The 19,974-nt window shown below is 38.6% G+C and overlaps 1 protein-coding gene across 5 annotated transcripts in view; it reads left to right on the forward strand.

The window, feature by feature from the left end:
- mllt10 (MLLT10 histone lysine methyltransferase DOT1L cofactor) overlaps positions 1-19,974 on the forward strand; it is a 62,012-nt gene that overhangs the window by 29,350 nt on the left and 12,688 nt on the right. For all 5 annotated transcript variants that reach the window (XM_066659994.1, XM_066660076.1, XM_066660159.1 and 2 more), the window contains 6 exons: positions 427-522; positions 956-1,274; positions 2,151-2,810; positions 8,714-8,886; positions 14,224-14,344; positions 19,394-19,466. In XM_066659994.1, coding sequence (XP_066516091.1) covers positions 427-522; positions 956-1,274; positions 2,151-2,810; positions 8,714-8,886; positions 14,224-14,344; positions 19,394-19,466 — 1,442 coding nt within the window. The remainder of the gene's footprint in view (positions 1-426; positions 523-955; positions 1,275-2,150; positions 2,811-8,713; positions 8,887-14,223; positions 14,345-19,393; positions 19,467-19,974) is intronic.

The raw sequence follows: 19,974 nt of genomic DNA on the forward strand, positions 1-19,974 counted from the left end.
GGGGGTGGCAAAGTATGCCGAGCAACCTACTGACTATAACCTCCTGTATGATCAGTGAAGTTGCGAGAATGGACAGTGATTATAGAAAAATGAGGTGGAGTATAGTTATGGCTGATATATGTGTGTGTGTTATCTAAAGATGGTTTTGGGCCTTTAAATAAAGGTATCCCTCCACCCAGTATTGATGAGCAGGTGAGGATATGTCCCTGCCTCACATGAATGCACGTGGTATTGACTTGTTCGCGCTTCTTCCTCTTCTCTTTGTGGCCCTTGACTGCTTCCATGTTTTTAGAAGAATATTGTTTACAGTAGATCCTTCTCTTCACATCTATGCCGGTTTTAGCTTCTCGCTCAAACACAGCCAAATGTGTTTTACGCCCATTTATTAACACTTCTTTCTCATTCAATTTTTTCATGTCACCGCAGAAACATAAAGAACGAGACCGCCACAAACCAAAGCACAAGAAGTCTCTGGACCTCTCTCCCTCACTGGTTCCAGCACTGATGGTCACTTCAGAGAAGGTGGGGTTTTATTTTTCTTGCTGTTTTTTCTCCCGTTTGTTTTATTAGTGAGGCTCTGAAATGAAAACGATTGGCTGAAAATAAAGGTGAAATCTGGGGCCTGTTGGTCTGGACATGGAAAAACCTGGCCATGCATAAAAGCAAACTAAATAGAATATCCATACAGAAATGATTGCATTGTTTTTAAATATGTTAATAAATAAAGCACGAGAGAATGGTGGGGTGGAGCACAAGGGGAAAAGAAGATGGGGGATTTAAAAACTATTTGGTGTGTGTATATATAAAGCTAATAAAAATGATATATTCATTTGTCATGAAAGTGGTTTAACTCTTTAAAGGAGACAATTCACAACTCCTTTTTGTAGGAAATACTTTATATCATTTCTGTAGAAAGGCCTTCACACTTGTCTGTCTCTCTCTCTCCCTCTCTCAGAGCTATAACAGCAGCAGTGCAGGCAGTGTGTCCTCTATATCTTCTTCCCAGAAACGGATGGACGACAGCGGAGGCCGCTTTACCAACGCAAACTTCCAGGAAGTGCCCTCTCACTCCAGCGCCAGCTCCAAGGACGGAGGCTCTACTGACAGCAAGAACTCGGAGGGCAAGAACAAAAAGTCCAGCAGCCACAGCTCCAACTCCAGCTCCAGCTCCGCATCCCGTGGCCGTAAATCCAGCAGCGGGAAACCTCACGGGCCTGTCGTCACCATCGCAACCTCCTCCACCGTACCATCTTCTACCAGCCCCTTTCAGCAGGGTACGGCCTCTATTGGGTTTGATGCTCCATGCTACACATAGCATTTTATTTATGTTTTTGTTTGTGTGTGTAGTCACTGTCCAAGTAAAGATATGTATCTCCATTTTTGTGGATTTTTAGTTTTCTGAATTATTTGAACACAGCAGCAACATGGTGAAGGAACCAATTGAAATGCTCCAAAATTACTTGGAAGTGTTTTTACATTGACTTTTGTTGAACGTTAAAGTTTTATTTTCCCATTTCCAATAAAGTTAATATTTTGGAGATAAATGTTGTTCTTTGGACTAAGATGGTATGTAATTAAACCATTTAGGAATTTAAAAAATAATATTTAAAGTGAAAAATAGTAAAACAATTTTAGAAAATTTAAAAGAATATATTTTTATTACATAAATTATACAGGCTTTGTTATACGTGTTTTCTCTGTTACGCGAGACAGGTGTGTATTGATTTTAAACCAGATAAGACAGGTTGTAATTTTATTGATCGATTGATGTAGAGCAGTGTATTTAAGTGCCCCTCACATGCTGTGTCCAGAGATAATGGTTTGTGTCGAGGTGTTAAAGCAGATGGATTAAAGTTTCCAAGGCCTATGTTTAAAGAGCCGCTGTGTAGCGTTGGTTTCTTATTGGCCTTTTTCCAGATCAGGGCTCCAGCTGCTGTGTGTTACTCTCTGTGCAGCTGTGGGTGACCTGTCTTCACTATATCACATTACCCTCTCTCTTATTTAATGTGTATAGAGATATCACTATGCCATATCAGCCACATCTATTAGTTTATTATGGTAGAAGCTTAAAGGAGACGGGGCATAATTTTGACAATTGCTAGTGTTTAATACGGTTGTATTTATCTTTTATTCTTTCACCTTGTTCTCAGGTCTCCTGTTGGGAAGTGGAAGCAGTAAAACAGCGTCCAGTTCTAGCTCCGTGGTCCAGCCCACCTCAGACTTCCTCAGCTTTTCAGAGTCCAGCCTAAGGAGTGGAGACTCCTATACCCCACCCACTTTTGGTCGCTGTTTGCTGAAAGGTGGGACAGAGGGAGGCACCTCAGATGGAATGGTGACGTTAAACACGTTCGGCTCACTAATGCCCCTCTCTCAGAGCTCGGGCTCAGGAAAACATTTTGAAAACTCACATCCGGAGGTGGGGGGCCTTTCCGCGGCCGGATACAAACGCCCTCAGCCTTCGTCATCATCTTCATCGGTGGCATCGTCGTCTTCCACCGCTGAGGACGGCGTGAAAAAGAAAAAACGAGGGAACTGGAGGAATCGTTATGGCCCCTGTTTCACCACTCAGGAGAATAAAACTCCAGAGGTCACTGAACATGTAGCTGCCCTGCCCACCTCCACTTCACCTTCCTCATCGTCTTCCTCTGTAACCGGACGTCCCGGCGCTGTCAGCAGCACTATTGGAAATGTCGCAAGTGTTGGAACCGTTGGAACAGGAACCAGCAGCATCGCCATCCAGAAATCCCCGTCACTGCTCAGGAATGGCAGCTTACAGAGCATGACTGTCAGCTCTCCACCCACTGGAGCAGGTACGCTTAAATGTTCTCTCTGAAGTCGTTGATCTCTTGTGTCTTCATTTTTATAAAATGTATTTACACCGTTTGCGAACTTTGCGTTGTAGCAAAAGCTCCAACAATTATTTTATACTATTACATCACAGACCGTATCACCCCCTACACTTCCTGTAGCATATTGCAAGCTGTCAGAACTGTCACATTAGACAGTATAGCGCAGTTCTGTGTTTTAGTTACTGATGCTTTAATACCTGTCGATAATCAGCATTGTCAGTAATTAATTAATTTTAATTACTTTGACTTCTTCAAGCTTTAAAATCTCTCTGGTTATTTTTTGAAGATCTGTTGTTTATTCTGATTTGAAAGTTCAGGTATTTTACCAAGCGGTTTTTATCTTCTTGGAAATGTTTACTCGGGGCAAGTGTGATGTAAAATTTACAAAAGCAGGCTTAGAACTGGAAGCTTGCTATTTTCATCCCTTGGATTGGCAGGAAAAAATTTGCTTGCTTAATTGTGTATTTACTGCTATGGATCTCTTCTTCCTCTTATTTAACCTTACAATATAATGAAATCCTGTGTGTGTAAATAGCCATAATTCAGGTCAGAAAGGTTAGACGAATATTTTAAAGCCTTTTTAAAGCCTTTTAAACCTTGTTTTTCTCTCTTTGCCTGGAAATTATTTTTTAAAAAATAAATGTAATTATTTCTGAGAATAAAATATTTATTCATCGATAGATAGCTTGAACACGGTTGTTTTTGTTGCTGAATTTGTTGGAAGAGGAGTGTTTTCTAGAGTTCATTAGGAGCAAAGTGGATGGAGGTGCTCTATAAATCTTGTCCTTATGTTTACCTGATTGAGAGGTGGCATGGACTTGCCGAATCTCCATAGAGATGCACATTAACCTGTTCAGCCCGAAGGAGGCCTGCAGCGAAAGGAGCCCATAACAGGCAATTAGTTCAAATGTTATTTGTTCGTTCCTGTTGAGCCCCTTGGCTCGAGAACCTGAGTGAGCCAGCCAAGTTCACTTAGCTGCTTAAGATGGTGTTTAGAAATGCCCTGACCCCTACTGGCCTCCTCCACTGCTCAGCTGGAACGAGGGCAACTCTTTCTGTACTGGCCTCTGCTTGGATCTCCAACTAACACACACACACACACACACACACACACACACAATAGAAATAGCATAGTACCACTTAGTCTTTTCCAGCACTGATAATGAAATCTCGAGTATTGTCAGATACAGATGTAACTTCAAAATTAGCTATTTTTTCACTGAAGTACTTCATTTAAATCCTGTTTTTTAACTGCACAAACACTGAGCTACAGCTGTTTACTCCTACATAGTTACAGCTTGCTGACATACTGATGGACATAGGCTACAACCGTTTAATCCCAACATCTATTTGCATTCATCTGAGAAAATACCCCAGTGTCATTTCCACTGATTTTTTTTTTAAACAAAAGGACAAAGGTGTGACCTAGTTGAGTTGAAAGATGTAATGTAATGTATATGTAGCACAGCTCTGTAAAAATGGATCAACGTTAATTGTTTACAGTGGACCATTTAGTTTCTTGCTCGCCTCTGTTACGCCTTACACAGAGGAAGTGTGGCTCCCTCTGGATGTCTGGAAGATTCAGTTAGACTCTGTGGATGGTTCAGAGGGAGAAACTACAAAAATTGGTTAATTGCATTAAAACAGTAAACATTGTTTAGTGTTTTTTGTTCAAAAAGGGGTGTTTTTTATATTTATATTTTTTTATTTTGAGCCACATTTTACTGCATTAATTTATGTTTTGTGCTGTGCTTTGTCCCCATTCAAGAGTCTTTGGCCTGATACAGAGTTTGGATCGATACTGTAACAAACTCACACTCTGATGTTCGCCATACATTGAAGTCATAAGTACTACACTCCCATCACCCGGCTTTCCCCTCATCTTCACCCCAGCACACACACACACTTTTACATTTGAGAGCCCTCTCTCTCCTTTGCAGTTGCTTGGCAACTGGGCTAATGTTTCCGAGTCCCCCTCAGATGTGAACACGAGTCTTCCCTCCTCTCCACCCCCTTCCACCGCTCGGCTGGCTGGGAATTTTTTATTTTTTTTTTGTTTGTCTGGGGGCCACGCTCTCCCTCCTCTCCTCCGGCCCCTCACCTGTTGCTGGCCTTTGGCTGGACTGTAAATATTTAGCCAGGGCTAATGGAGGGTACTCCGCCTCATCTGTCTCCCCTCTGCCTCCTGCAATAGCGTATGGCCCTTTTTTCTTTCTCTTTTCCTTTCTCCCCTATTTCTGTTTTTTTCTTTGACGGATGACGCTTTTATCAGGCAGAACAGCGGGGACCATTATTAAAAGCAAACATTCATCTTGCTGTGGCTGGGAATTTGCGGGGTGCTGTTTGGAGTTGAGGGGGTTGAAGAGGAATTTTTGCTGGTAAAACAATGATTATCTCATATGAGGAGAAAAATACTGTCAGGCTGGGGCTGACTGATGATATTTTATCTAGTGCAACATGTAACATACGGGGGATAAACATATAGTAGGATATATGCATGGATCATTATCAGCATTGATAGTGACTTTATAAATGGGGAGCCGGCTGCTGGAAATGGCCACTGACCCCAATAGGCGAGTGTCCTAGCGCGCCCAGACTTGAGTGAGCTTTTAAGATTAGCAAATTGTAGTTTTAGCAAGTTAGCATTAGTGTAAATAGCAGACATCAAAATTAGTGCTAAGTTAAGCCGTATCTATGCTTCGTCCCCACATTCACCCACCTACTCTTCGTTATTCCACCCATCCCCACCTCCCGTCATACAGCCAGTGCCTGTGTTACTCCTCCAGCCAGTCGTCATGTCTTCAAGGTAGCGATATGTAACCTCTTAAAACTTTATTTCTTTTTTATTACTGTTACCATTGTATTTCTTTTTTATTTTTAGTACTGCTACATGCATTTTTCTTTTACTAATTTGAGAGTTTTATAAACATATATTAGTGCAAAAAGTGTGAATTTCGGGGTGGGCTAGAATGTATTAATTGCTTTTCCATTATTTTAAATGGAGAAAATTGACTTGAGAAACGAACTTTTGTACTTACTAACCGGGTCACGGAACGGCTCAAGTTCGTAGATATAGGTTCCACTGTATGTCCTCTTTAAACAAATGAGATATTAGCCAGACATATCTGGTCCACGTACATTACTGTAGTCAGGATAAATATGTATAAAGGAATTCCTCTGCTATATGATTCGCCTAGTTGCTATGTAACTTGGGTAATTAAATAAAGCAAAAGTGTCAACACTCAATAGCAACCAATACCTTGAGTTCAGACACTGCTGTACGTATTGGTAGAGAATAGTTGGGTATAATGTATGTTATTAAGTACGTTTTTTAAATATTTTCCACATGTTATCTAAACATTGAGTTTGACGAACACCCCAGCCAGTCATTTCTGTTCCCCGTTCGTCCAGATACTTTCGCAGGCTGCTGGAGAACACATGCATTTACTTCTGTAATTGCAGCAATGCACTACAGCCTGCTCTGTTCACTTGGTTATTACGTTAGATTGGTTGTAATGATGGTGCTCGTTGGACATGGGGCAGTTTGTGTGCAAAAAAAAAAAAGTCAGTTTGAGGGCAGAAACAGAACAATAATGCTATCTGTTTTAGTCTGTAAACATAGCACTATCCTCATAACACTGTCTACTTCTGAGCAGTTCTCACAGAGAGGCATAAAAGCTTTCTTGCCATTTTCCGTGTGTTTATACATGTGCGCATCAAATGTAAGATGTATACTTTGTTTAAAGCAAAAGTGGCAAATGGCCAAAGCCCATTAGCAAAAGTTGGAAACTGCCACTGTTGTGTTTTTTTATTTCTGGAGGGAGGGATGGATAATGAGCAGTTATTAAATACCAGTTTCTTGTTGAGATGATGATGATGATGACAATAATGGTACAAATGAATTGGTTTTATTTTGGTGTGGGTTTTGAAAAAACAAAACATTGCAAGTAAGCATTGTCAGATAGGTCTGAATGGTTTTTGGAAAATATCCGATGATCAGACAGATTTCGCGGTTGTGATTTATATATCGGTTATTTTTTTTTATAAATGAAGTCCTGTGTTTATAACCAAGGCCATGAAGCTGTAGCTGTAATTCTGAGAGCTGAATATTAGACCACTGGACGGTCATTTGAGGTTGTGATCATGTCCGCTGCCTCTCATTGGTCTGAAACAGAAACTAAATATCTCTATTTAAAAAAGACGTTGTTTTTAATAAGCTAGAATTAAAACTGCAGCTCGTGAATTAAATATTGCACTCTTTAAACATACTCTCAGAATCTTAATTAATCTAGATTAAAATACCTTCTACCATCATAAGCCACTTTAATATTCAATGTTTAATTGAATTACTGCTCAACAAAGTTCTCAGGTAAGATTTAGTCCTTTCCAGAACCCCAATGCCTGAGTCAGTGAGTGAATATTTCAGTTTTTTGGGTGGAGAACATCCTCTTTAATTCAGTTGTGAGGGTAACGGTCAGGCCCTAGGCCTCCTAGTTAACCTCTCTCCGAACCTGGATGGATTTTCTGCAGCAGGGGGATGGCAGCTTTGTTCGAAAATGCTGCTTAATCTAATTTGAAATTTCCCCTCTGTCCCCTGATTTGATAAGGGGGTTTTGTAGGAGATCTTAAGGACTAATCGATCATGCGCTTCAATCCTCATCAGATAGCAAAGAGCTGTGTCCTTGCTTTGTTTGGCCACCTGTGTCTTGTAAACTCTAATCAAATGCCTCATTGGTTGACCTTTTTTTTTTTTTTTTTTTTTTTTTTTTTTTTTTTTTAAATGTTAGTTATTAACCAGATCTTCAGATTTGTTTATCTTGATCATTTTAATCATTTGTGCACTGAGGTGTTGATTGTGGTGGTCCTCGGTATTCTTGATTTTAGTTAATGAATATCTTTATTTTTTGTGTGTGTGAGTGTGTGTGTGTGTGTGTGTGTGTCTTTTTACATAAAATCTTTTCAAAGTTTTACACTTAACTCGCAAGTACAGAGGCAAAAATATGCTAAATAATGTTGTAAATCTGATAAATCAAAATGATTGAATGTGATTTTTGCAGTGGAGTTTATGTAAAATACTGCTAAAGACGTCTCCACGTTGAGTAATGACATTAACTTGGATTGGCACGAGTTTGAAATGGATTATGAAGGAATTACCTTGCGCCTTTTTATTCCAATTAAACTGGAGTGCGAACGAGAAGGCTTATTTAGTAAGCCAGCAACAGTCTAGTCACTCTCAGCATGAATCCCCGATTAATATATAAATAAATATTAATATATAAATATATATATAATATATAAATAAAACAATAGTTTAGATTTAGCCAGGACATTTAAAAATAACATCTCTGTTTTTGATATGTTTCTTCTTTAATATAACAGGCTTTACGTTGTCTGAATTATTTTGTGATACTCCTAAATGATCTAGATTAGAAGCTTGTCATGATGGACGTCCATTATAATGCATAAGTGTTTGGATACCTGTGGTCTGAAGTTGCTATGTTGAATATACGAGGTTTTACTTTTGGACAGCACTGATATATTTTTCTGTGGATGTATGGGACTGGCTGGTGCTCGACGCTGCAAATGGGTTCACGTGGTTCCTCTCTACTGAACAATGTGGCCTTGTTCCTGTAGTGAATGTTCACCGCTGCGAGCCATTCATTCTTTTGTGGCTGAAGGGGCCTCTCGCGCTCCTCTGAGGGTCAGCCTGGACATGTTAAATATGCCATGTTAAATAATTGCGATTGGCTGGTATAAATCCCATATGGTGATTATGTAATGATCTACGTAGATCCCTGTGTTCTTTTTATCTGTGCTGTATGTCTCGCTGTATTCAGAATGCTTTTTCTCCTCCTATTTTACAGCGACGTACCCGAGCAGCAGTGATGTAGCCGGCCCCCTGCCCAGTGCGGTGCTGGGGGGCAGTTTATCGGCGTCCAGCTCTGAGCTCTCGACCCAAACCTCTGTGGTCAACACCATCCCCAGCCTCACCTCCCTGGCCCCTCCAGCCTCCTTCACCAGCACCACATCCACACTCGTGAGTGTTTATACACACACACACGCGCACACACACAAACACTGACACTGTGTCTCAATACCTACGCCTCTTTCACACATGAACTAGAGAAATTCAGAAGTATCGGGTCCTGAGATGTACAGGAGTGGTCTTTTACACATACAACTCACAGCTGGAGATTTTTTGCATCAGATGTGCTCTCCTGGGTCTTTACTAGTGCGCAAGGAGAATAAGATCTGGTAAGGTCTGTGATGGGTGGTCGCGTTCACACACAGTTCCTCTGGGTAAACTCCGGAACAGCTCTGGATTAGCGTGCATGTGTGAAAGGGCCACTAATGAGTTGTTTCTACATGTCTCCAGCCAGAACAGGATCAGAATATATTGATCCTGAAGCAAACTGCAGCAGTAAAATGACAAGAAACATTTCTCACGAACAAATCTACATCAGTCAAAAATAAGAGGGGTGAGGAAATGTACAGAGGTATTTTATAGAGTTATAAAGTAAATTATGAATAAAAATATGTATGTAAATGACATCAATAATGACCAAGGGAAAAATAAATAAAAATGACTATGAATGACTCATGAAAATGACTCAGATGAGTAAAGGTCTACTGAATTTTTTAAGAGTCTCCAACTGTGAGCATTTATACATTTATTTAAAGATCCCACCACTGAAATATTCTTCAAATATTATTCTAACCAAATGTCAATGACATTGCGCCAAATACCCTAATTATTTTAGAGATAGGTGACATGTGGGCGATCCAGAAGAAAGAAGCGCTGTGGTTTTCTCCACACACAATGAAGTACATCACCAAACATTAAATCAACACACAACTTTGATTTCTAAATCTCACAGTTAAAAGCCAAAGGTTATTAAAAATATTTTTTAATGTCTGTGTGCTAATTTTACTGTTTAATTAACAGGACTTTGAGGTTATAAACCTTCCTGGTGGTTGATTGTGCACAGAATTATCTCTTTACATGAAATGATATGGATCATTGTACAGTGTGAGAATTGGTACAGAGATAATAATAGTAGGAGCTCTTAATCAGTGTAAATACTGATCATCTTAAGCAGAGCGTAGGTGTAAATGCCACCCTGGGTTAATGTAGCCATTTATTTCTTCTTCTTCAGAGTTTCTACCATTTTTCTTTGTCTTTCTTTATTTAGATGTTAGGTCATGGCAGTTGTAGAATGCATGGCCTTTGCTGTATATATGACACTGTCCCTATTATAACATTTATAAATATAATAATAATAAAGGACTTAATAGGAAATAATAGTGTTCTTCAAATCTGTCACTTATTGGTAATCACACAACACAGAGCGTGTCCTTAAAAACAAGTGACAATTGTGTCCCGAACATGGGGACATTTAAAACTGTGTGTGTGTGTTTGCAGATGTAAGTTTGACCTGTATTTCCCGGCCTCATGATAATGATTAATACAGCGGCCTGTGCACCTCGTCAGTGCATAGTATGTCTGACACAGCACCTTTAGGAGTTTAACCACATGTGTACAGTTCAGTTTACTGCACTAAACAGGGATAAAGTGGTTTGAGATTTAACCTCAGAATTTTAGAAGTGTCTATTTGCATAAAAGATAAAAAAAAAAAATTATGAGTTTGTTTCATTTACACCTTAGCTTTGTCCATTGTACATATAATAAATTATAAAAATACACAGTTTAGTTTAATAATTTGTAGCAATTTTTAAAAGCTTATAGGGATTTAAAACTGATACGCCATTTAAGAAATTGTTTTCCTTCATCATAATCAAGGGGTGTGAACTGTTGTTATTTTAGCTTACAAGTCCACTAAAACCAGAAGAAACAGTAATATATATTTTTTCCAATTTTCCAATTTATATTATATCCAAAATGATATCCTTTTTCTTTTTTTTTCTTATTTTCTTAAAGTAAGCTCCAAGAAGCTCCCTCATGGCTGAGAGAATTTTAGTAGATGACAGAGCACAGCTTTGACTATAGACCTCAGCACACCTCCGTCCCCTCCGCACACTTTGACCTCCCACAATGCCCAACAAGAGCTGAATTCATGGCTTTTATATCAAAATACTCAATCATAGTTTACTTTTTACATTTTGTTTAAATTTAATATTCACCACTTTTAATTAAAGTGATTTTAAAGGTTCCAGATGAAGACAAACTGAGCTTAATTTATTGATAATTCTGTAAAGCTGGTTTGTGACATCAGTTGTAAATAAATATATTTTGATTAATAGATAATCGCATTTAAATGTTCTGTACAATTCTGAACAAAGTGCTTTGGAGCTACAATTTTTAGTTTTATTTTTTGAAAGTCACATTTAAATTGTCAGGAAATGTATAGTGTTTTTGCTGATTCTGATTAAGTACTGTGTTTTACTGAGATGCCATCCGTTCAGTTGGAGCATAATGTCTAGAAAATAGTCACATTTAAATTTACAAGTGCGATATTATTTATTCAGGGTTATTCAGCTCTGCTCTGACGTGATATGAGCCGACAGTCTGCAGCAAGGGTCTCTCTCTCTCTCTCTCTCTCTCTCTCTCTCTCTCTCATATCCCTGCTTCGCCCCTTTCTCCTCACACTGCTGAAAGAAGGGAGCTGAGGGGCGGAGCCAAGGAGGCATTATCAGACGATGAAATGGAGTGAAAAACGTGAGAAAAGTGCCTGTGGGACGTGGGAAACCCAGACAAAATATTATCTCCATTAAAATTGCAAAGCTAAATTTAATTTTGTACATTTTCCCACTTTTACATAAACATAGTCAATCATTCTAGACATATGTAGTATATAGTCATATCATTCTAAATGTTGAAAACAAATCATTTGAAAACTAAAATTGTGGTACGATTAGTTACGAATGTGGTGCATTTTTTTTTTTTTTAATAAATGAGTGTTTCATATACATAGTAGGTAGTGGTATTTGAATGTTTTCAGCCTACATTATCAACAAAGCTGTCTTATGCTTCATGAAAAGAAATAATCAGATAATCTAAAATTGTTTATTGGATTTTCAGGTTATTAGATTTTTAATATTGCTTTAATTTATTTATGTTTAAATTATGCCTATAGCTTAAGATGCTATTGTTGATAACGTAGACTGAATAGTTCCATATAAAGAAATATATAAATATATGAAATTGTGATTCCAGTATGAAAAATAGTAAATTCTGTCATCACTAGCTGAGCATGTGTGGCTCTAAAATTGACTATTGCCAATATTTTTTTTTTGCTGATCAGTCTCGTCCCTCTGGCAGAGCGCTCTGACACGTGGGCAGGTGAACGTCAAAGGGTCAGATTTAGTTCAGTCTGAGCTCAGTTTAGGTCAAACAAAGATCTGTGCCTCAAAGCTTACAGAAACTAAATCCAACCCTTATGGAGTGGTTTATTTTTTAACTACATACCTGCAGTTGTTGACACTGATACATAAATATCACTAAAATGCATATATTGGAATGAAATCTGATTTCATCAAAACAATATAACATTTTTTAAGGTAACATGATGGAGATGAATTAGATTCAAATGTTCTGTCTTAATTACTGGCATATGAGAAAACGATATACGTTAGTTGAATACATTTTTTATGTTTAAAACATTGTATTAGAATTATTTAAAATGCACCTCATATTGTAGCCCTGGATATTGACTGGACAAAAAAACTTTACACTTACATTTCATTTAAAATTTGTTTTAAGAAAGGGTTAATTATGCTTTCCATCATTTGCTGTGCTCTTATTGTACCTGCCAAGCATTAAAAATAAATGTTGAGGCTGCTGTTTGTTTTTGCTTCTGTATTAGTAATATTCATTTTTTGTCAGATAAAAACATTATCCTCTAATGAAAGCTCTGCGTTAATATTTTAATTTAAGGAAATTTAACAATTTTATCACACTATTTTAGGAGTAATATTTATTAATTTGCTAATATATTATTTTAGATTTTACCTACATTATTTGATTAATGGCAAGATTATGTTGGAGATAAGGATTTTTAAATCTACAGCAAAGGCATCTTTTCCAGGGAGGATTATGCAACTGATTTGGATTGCGATCGGCTCCATTCATAATCTGTGAGGCTTTACTCGACACATTTGGCCAAAGGCCCGGACCCAGAGAGTGAGAGCAAGGGCAGAGCGTTTCTAAAGGGAAAAGAATGAAGGATCAGAGTTACGCAGTCAGCCAGGAATGTGAGGAGAAGGAGATCACCATCACAGCCTAAATATTTAGAAGCTGTAATGTAGAAGCAGGCGGTATGATGATGATGATATATCAATATTGTGATAAATTTTGTGAGCTATATACTTCTATGAGGATAATACGGTTGTAATTAATTTAAATTTTAAAACTACACTAAATTTGTTTTATTAACAATACATTGAATAAGCAGGGACACTTTTCTCTGCCCACTGCTTCTGTACAGTTAAATAGTTTTGTCAGGGGGTTTTAATTAGTTCCATAAAGTGTATGACATTTTTTAAATGAACTGGACACACACACACACACACACATATATATATTATTTAATTTAATTCACTTTAATTTTTTCTGTTATTTTATTTATGAGCACACAATCAAACTTTAATTGTGATAGAAGCTCAGAATTATTTCCGTAAGGTTTGTCAGGCCTTTCCTCCTCTTCGTCCTTATTAGGGAAATGGTTTAATTGGATTAAATAATTAGCGTTAGAAGCACATGGTCACAGGAAATACAGCTTGCGAGGGGCTTTATTAAACCACTATTGCACCCCCACAAGACACACACTTTTCTTTTATTAATTCTTTATCGCACACTATTCACTATTTATCTAGCTGGGAAATTTTTTTCTCTCTTTCCCCCCCCCCCCCCAGAAATTTGAATAACTCAGTTAGTTTGTTGCTCAGCTAAATACTGTTATGAAGAAAATGTATTAAATTATTTCTTTTAATTCAATAATTTAGTTTTGATTTTTTTTTTCATTGTTCATGTATTTTCTGTAATATATTACTTTCTTTGAAAGATGCTGGGGTTTTTATTATTGTTAAGTTTTTATTTATTTATTTATTTATTTTGTGATTTAATGTTTCTTTCCCTCAAATATTATAACAATATAGGTAACAATACTGTATTACACATATTTTAGATATCCTACATCATACACCCTCTGTAGACTTTGAGTGTGTGGAAAAAGCACAACATAAATGTAAGTGAAAAAAAATAAAACACAGAGCTCACACTTATGTACAATTTCTTTTTTATTTTCTAAATGTAATATATTAAGGAGCAGGAAAGAAAAATCCAGTGTTTGTTTTTGTTTGTTTGTTTATTTATTTATCTGTTTGTTTATTTTGCTGTTTATTTTTTCTTTTCTAGCCACAGTCAAACTCTATACCAGGGCCCTTTAACCTGGCACCATCCCACATGTTCGGAAACCGACTGAACCCAAACTCTGCTATGGCTGCCCTTATCGCCCAATCAGAGAACTCTCCAGCAGGTGAGCGCACACACACACACACACACACTCACACTTGCACTCGCACTCATTTCACCCATTCTGTCTCTTTAAAATAGAAAATAGGACCCTATCAGTGTGGACATTTTGTCATCAATGCCAGTGTTATGAGGCTACATCTGATCTGATCGTATCTGCCGATGAAATTTTAAAGCTCTATTTTGTATCTTCTCTATCAGACAAAAGCCTCGTTTATTTGAAATTGTCATTTTCCAGAACAAAAAAAAAGCATAAATACATTTAAAAAATAAATGTATATATAAATTGAAGAAAATCAGAACTGGTACAATATAACAAGGAATGAAATGTGTGTGTGTGTGTGTGTGTGTGCATATATATATATATATATATATATATATATATATATATATTTTTTTTTTTCCCACCAGTCTACTACCATTGAATTGGTCAGTTGGTCTGATGTGGACTTTGACATTTTGTTTCTGAATGTGAACCCTGACATGTGGTTGACTGGTGACACTGTTTGCTTTACAGTGATCCCTCGTTTTTCACGGGGGATGCATTCCAAGACCACGCGTGATAAACGAATTTCTGCGAAGTAGAGGAAAGATTTTTTTTTTTTTTTTTTTTTTTATGTATTTAATGAGTATTTGGACTTTTAAAACCCTCCCTGTGCTGTTAACAACCCACCCTTTGCATTAAACAGTCATTCTATAATATTTTTCAGCTGGAACTAACATGTGATATCCTACCAGTTTCTTTAATAGAGTAATCCCTAAGCTTTGATTTAGTGCAAGTTAATTTCACTCGGATGTGGACATGAACAATACATGTCCTGTACGTAAGAAATACTTGTAAATGATATATTTTGTCACCTACAGGCCTAGTCTAATACATGTAAATAATAATAAAAAAAGCCCCCTTGAAAAAACCCGCGAAGTAGCGAGGGATCACTGTACTGTTAACATTACTGACCTGTGCGCTAGCTCCAATATGTTTTGTGTTGAGGTGGTAATGAACAGTGGAAGTGCTCCTGTGATAAGCAAGCTCCTTCCTGCATCAAGTGCAAATAACAACATTTTTGTTTGTACTTCCATCTGGAAGTTTCTTGTATTTAAATTTCCCATCCACCAGCATAGGCTCTTCCGTCATCTCCATCATGTTCATCACATTGTGTGTCGTTATAATTTGTATGCCTGGAACTCATGCACTGAGAAACTTTCCATGGTGCAAAGTGTTATTAAAATGCGTTAAATTTTTTGCCCATAATTAATTAAATTCCCACCCCAATAATATATATACCACCAGTGCTTTAGTAGCTGTAGATGTCTAAATAAAATACTTTAAATTGGATGAATTAAATTTCTGTTTTAGTAATCTAAATTAAATGAAGGATTGTGTGGAAAGTAATGCACCTAGCTTTTTAGCTCAGTGGATCGTGGCTAGGTCACTATCTCAGCTCTATCTTTACTTTCTTCTGTTTCTCATCTGTCCGTTGTCTTCACTCTCCTTGCTCTCTTATGTCTGTGGAATGTGTGGTCAGCTGAATACCCTCGAAATCTCAGAGAGAGAGAGAGAGAGAGAGAACAAAACTACCCGAGACAGTGGAGTAGAGTGTGTGCATACCTGTTAAATGAAGCGTGTTTGCACTCAAACATTTCATTAATCTCACCAGTGACTGTGGCAGAGTCACAGTGGGGATACCCCAGAGTTAAGGAGGCTCCCAATCACCTTCAGCCCTCCCACAGTCCCCCACAGTCTCCAGTAATCTCCTCCTGCAATCTTCCACAATGTCCATCTCTCTGTCTTTCTCTGCTCTAAACCCAGGCTTTTTTGCAGAAAAAGGAGGCTTTTGTGTAAGAGTACACTCTTAACAATCATTGTCACTAAACATTTTTGAGAGGCAGCTTAAGAATAATCTTTATGTGGGTTAGTCTTTTAAAAATAACATTTGTTACAATTTTGGTAAATGTTCCTTCACCTGATGCAGATGTTCTGCATGCGCTGAACTCTTTGTGCTCTGCCCACAAATTAGTTCTCTGTAACTGTTGTTGCTGGGTTAGACAAGCTTAGATAAAACCAACGTAGAAAATAAAATCCTCTTCAACCTATTGAGAAAGTGTAGCAGACAACTCTAACTTCCCCCACACGCAAAATAATTACTTGAAGTCAGTAATGCACTCTGACCAGTGGAATAAAGTGTATGTAATGTGGAGATTATGGATGCTGTTTTGGTCACGTATTATCTCATGTGATGCTAATGTGAACAGCATTAACAGCAAAAAAAAAAAAAAAAAAAAAACAGCAATAAAACAGTAGTGACCACTGAAGAGTTTCACGCAGAACGCTGGAACCCTGTTTCAGGTACATAGAAAATAATTTAGATTGTTAATCCTGACCTGCCCCACTAATCCTATGCAAATAAGGGTGTGTACCTCAACAGCCTACCTATCAGAGCAGTCTGTTTTGCTTTTCCATTGATAAACGACTCAAACCTTGGTATTACACTTAGTGTGAATCAAGTGATGATTTTCTGGCAATTGCATTTACCCAATAAGTGATCGGCACTGCTTCTGGCTCCGCCCCTAAACTTCCAGCAGCGCTTTTGGTTCCCGAAAGACAATGGGAAGCCAAATACAGCTTGGGTCCATTACAGGTCACTCCAATGATAAAATGTACCTCACAGACCGGTGGAAAAATGCCATACATTTCTATATTTCAACAAAATACTTGTTAAACAACAATAGCTATTTAACAGTAGCTATTAAAAAATGTATGGGCAGAGCTTGAATAAATTACTAAACATATTTCCTAGAACCGCAGGCCAAGGACCTGTTAGGATCCTTTATTTTTGAAAGTGTGTGGAGGGGGAGGGACATGGCCTCTGAGAACTAATGGATCGGTCATGGCCCCTCCTCAAAGAGAGGTCAGAGGGTCTTTTAACTAACAATAGGAGAAAGAGGACTCCTTTAAAACAGGAAAAAAAAATCACCGCTCTGTCTCTGAAGCCTTCCTTCAGGCTAAGCCCAGGCCTCTGCGGGGCAAACTGGGCTCGTGTTGTTTGGTTCGACTGCGGTTTGCACAGGTAGTAGTCTGATTTAGGACAATCATTATAATGCATAACATGCTTTTCTGAGCATATTGTGGATTTTAGTACTTAAAGTCCACTGACTGACTACATGCTGCAGAACAGAGAGGAAAAAGAGTAGTTGATGGTTATTGGTGATTATATGGTGGGCATCACCAAATGACAAACTTCAGTCCCAGCCTGGATTTAATGATTGTTTTATTTGCATCCATGACCAATTTGTAATAAATGAATGAGCATAAATTAAAGTTGTGTTAAATTTTGGACAGCTGTGGTGACAGACAGTAGCTAATGCAGTTAATATGCATATGTATGAACGAAAACTCTGCTAACATTCATCCCAGACTTTACACAGACTTTATCCCACCAGCGCACTAGTAACTCTGGGTAAAATTGTAGTCGGCGCATGTGTGAATAGAGCCACTAATGTTCCACAGTTTCTCCTGCACACACTGCACATGCGCCTCTCCACTTTAATGAACGTTTATTGTTTATTTCCCACTTTCTTTTATTTGTGTGTGTGTGTGTGTGTGTGTGTGTGTATTGTCACTGTATCTAATAATTATATAACTAAAAAAAAACAAACCTTCTCAACTTTCAATGGAAGCCTGTGTTAAAAAGAAAACAACAAATTTTATCATTGTCGTTTTGGTAGAATATATAATCACTCACCAGATGTGTGCGCATGTATCTGTGTATATGTATTGTTACATACACACAGATAGACACTGAGTATAACACAGTAGCTTCAGGTGCATCTGAGTTATCCAAATCTATTTTAATGGTGGTGTTCTGCTAGTGAGATCATTCAGACACACACACACACACACACACACACACACACACACACAAACACACACACGGTCCAGTCAAGTGTTCCTGATGCTTCCGGCCATGAATCCGGCATTTTTTGGGGGGTGGGGGAAAAGAGGAAAAGTGTTTTCCCCAGTGGGGGGTCAGGAGGAACAGGCCTTCGTGTGCCGGAGGTGCGGCCACGCTGGAAAGTGGTAAAACAGAAAAAAAAACACAAAAAAGGAAAAGGAAGGAAGGACAGCGAGAGTGTGTAGAGAAAAGGAAGGAGGGGGAAGAGAAAATCAGATTGGCTAGCACTGGCTGGAAGGGGGTGGGGAGAAGAGAGAGAGAGAGAGAGAGAGAGTGAAGAATGAGGGGGAGGGTTAGTGCTTGGCTTTAAGCGCATATGTGATTCATTACTTTCACTGCAGAAAATGAAAAGCGGTTACTGGTGTGGGGCCTGCAGGCGAGGGCATCAGGAGAGAGAGGAAGAGGGAGGGAGGGAGGAGGGGTAGAGAGAGAGAGAGTATGTAGGTATAGAGAAGGAGAATAGCATGGATTGTAAGGAAGGACAGCAAGTGGGGAAGAAGGAAGGAGAAGGAAAGGAATGGAAAGGGGGTGCCTGTAAAAGATGCACAGAGAGAGGGATGAAGGCTAGAGCGTAAAAGGGAAAGGAGAATGAGAAGGTAGATTGTGTGTGTGGGAATGGAGAAACAGGATCTGTGGAGAAGGCATTAGAGAAGGATAAAGTAGAGGGATAGAGAAGGATGGAAGGAAAAGCGCATGAGAGGCACACGAGAAAGTGAGTGTCTTGGAGAGGGAAGAGGTAGTAAAATAGGGAGAAGAGGGCGGGAAATGGGGTAAAAGAGGAGGAGGATGGTTGGAGAGAAAGTGGGTGAGAGCATAAGAGAGGCACAGCAAGAATAAGTGAGGGAGAGGAGGGGGTAGAGAAAGAGTGTGTGTGTGTGTCTGACACTGGGGAGGTGTCAGTGTGCAGCTGGAGCCAGAGACACTTCAGTCTGAAGATGGATTTCTTCGAGGGAGTTCTTCTGACCGCTTTAACGGACCGAGACGTCCATTTATTTTCCCATTTTTCCCAAATTTTCTCTGTTTCTAAATCCCAATTTCCCAGGATCCTCCAGCGCTGCCTTGCTAGGCTCCTTATCTTCTGCACTGTGTTTACCTTTCAGATCAGGAGCTGGGGGATGGGGGGTTTGGCTTCCCCAGAAGAGGAACCCCACCAAAAGCAAACCTTTCCCCACGGTAAGCCCCCTATTTACATTCCAGTGCTGGATCCCTCCCCCTCCTCCAACCTGGAGAGTCAGTCTGGGTTTCTCTCTCTCTCTCTCTCTCTCTCTCTCTCTCTCTCTCTCACCGTTCTCAGGAACGTCAGCAGAGTATAATAATGTTTCTTGTTCAAATCATCGCATAAGATTTAAAATTGATAAAGATACTGTTAATTTGTGAAAGTAGCTGTTAAATATGTCATGTCACTTTGTGGGACATTTTTGTGTAATTTCAGCAAATATTTGTAAATATTTTAAGCATATTAATGAGTTTATTCTGAAGGAGTTTGTTCGGTTGAGATGTTTTAATGTATATCAGGTTTATTGTATGTTCTGCTTTTGGTAGCTCAGCGTTTGCTTGGTTTTAATTAATTTGAATTAAACTAAATGATGCTCAAGTAATGTGGTTTTTTAGTACACGTTTTAGTTTCCAAAAATGCTTCCATCCTCTACAGTATAACTCTAAAAAGCCACAGTTTTCAGTG

The sequence above is a fragment of the Hoplias malabaricus genome, chromosome 1 (assembly GCF_029633855.1).
Source record: "Hoplias malabaricus isolate fHopMal1 chromosome 1, fHopMal1.hap1, whole genome shotgun sequence".
NCBI lineage: Eukaryota > Metazoa > Chordata > Actinopteri > Characiformes > Erythrinidae > Hoplias > Hoplias malabaricus.